At 35.7% G+C, this 1705-nt stretch overlaps 1 protein-coding gene across 1 annotated transcript in view; it reads left to right on the forward strand.

The window, feature by feature from the left end:
• Positions 1-1705, forward strand: part of LOC107694697 (uncharacterized) — a 7838-nt gene that overhangs the window by 1222 nt on the left and 4911 nt on the right. Inside the window, exons 2-4 of the mRNA XM_016494395.1 lie at positions 194-258; positions 405-687; positions 1033-1166. Coding sequence (XP_016349881.1) covers positions 194-258; positions 405-687; positions 1033-1166 — 482 coding nt within the window. The remainder of the gene's footprint in view (positions 1-193; positions 259-404; positions 688-1032; positions 1167-1705) is intronic.

Here is a 1705-nt window from a genome sequence, read left to right on the forward strand (position 1 = left end):
GAGTAAAAGGTACAATATTATGATGTGGAATGTATTGAAGTAAAAGTAAAAGTTTCCCAAATTAAAAATACTTGAAAATTAAAAGTACACATACTTCAAAATTGTACTTACAGTAACAAAGTAACAATACTTATTTACTATCCACCACTGTTCTCCTCTCCCATTTGTGACAATGTGTTATGTCTTAAATCAGGATGGCCATCCTTGTGGTTTTGTTACTAACACTTTTTACTGGGCTGAGTGTCGCTGATTCGAAAGGTATGTTTAGAATAATACAAGTAAAATGCCTGGATTTAAAAACTGATTGATTATTGATTGAGAAATGTATATTGATTGATTGATTTGTTTGTATTGCCTCAAAGCCATCTTATAATTTTTTATCAATTTCATATCATATTGAACAGGGAATCTTGCTCTTAATGCCAGAGTGATGCAGTCCTCCTTATACCACATCCAGGGAGTTGCTGAACGTGCAGTAGATGGAAACAGAAATGCAAATTACGAGAAGGGCGAATGCACTCACACTAAAGCTGAGTTTAACCCATGGTGGAGAGCTGACCTTGGAAATGTCTACAGTATAAGCAAGGTTGCCATCACTAATCGTGTAGACTGTTGCAAAGAGCGAATCAGAGGAGCTCAGATTCGTATTGGTAACAAGCTGGAGAACAACGGAAACAACAATGAGCTGTAAGAAATGTTTCAAATGTATTATCATCTTCCGATGTTTATGTTCTGTCTAGTTTGACAAAACGGGAGACAAAATTGTACCTCCTCCAACCACTTAGTCAGCCACTTTCATGGAGATATCCTTTACGTGAACATATTTTTTCATATTGTGATTAGACATTTGTAAGTTTAGACCATTTATTTCTTATAGCAATGCGATATACAACATGAACAATCATTTGGATTGTGAAGAGTGCTATACAAACTTATTTGATTTCAGTACAGTTTAATCGATTTTTTAGACATGTACATTGTGTTTAGAGGCGTCTGGTTTCCATTTTAACACTGTTCTTTATGTATTTGCAGGGTTGCAACTCTTCTCAATGTTCCCGATGGCACAGTAGTGTTTGAGTTTGAGCCTGTTAACGGCCGATATGTCAACATTTTTTTACCTGGGAACGATGAATACCTTACTCTGTGTGAAGTCGAGGTGTTTGCAGGTGAGGGACAGAGAGAGAAGATGACTGTAGAGAAGAAGTGATAGAATTTTTTTATGTTCTTATTAATGTTTTGTTTGTTTGTTTAATTATTTTATTAACAGAAGAGAACAAACCATTGTACATGTGCGTTCCAAGTAAGTGCTCTGCATTACTGTGAATGTTGTCAGTAACACATATAATATTCTTACTGAGCATTTGTTAACCAATAAGGGATAATGCACATCCAGACAGTTGTTATCACAAAATAAACCCCGACAGGATGATTAGAACCCCGGCTTGTTAGACGGCAACTTGCCACAAAAAATAAAAAATAAATAAAATAAAAAATTGGACACAAAATATTGATTTGAGTTTAAATATATTATCAGCTCATTTGTAATAAACGCAAAGCTTCTGTGAAGAACAATAGCTCCTAGTCTCAGCATCAGACGTGACGCCCACAGACTGTTGACTGAACAGCTGATGCATATCGCACACAAAATTGGAAACACTTCAGGAGTTTCGAAGTCGTCATCGGATTGGTTGAATTATACAGGATT

The sequence above is a fragment of the Sinocyclocheilus anshuiensis genome, unplaced genomic scaffold (assembly GCF_001515605.1).
Source record: "Sinocyclocheilus anshuiensis isolate Anshui unplaced genomic scaffold, SAMN03320099.WGS_v1.1 scaffold6064, whole genome shotgun sequence".
Classification (NCBI taxonomy): Eukaryota; Metazoa; Chordata; class Actinopteri; order Cypriniformes; family Cyprinidae; genus Sinocyclocheilus; species Sinocyclocheilus anshuiensis.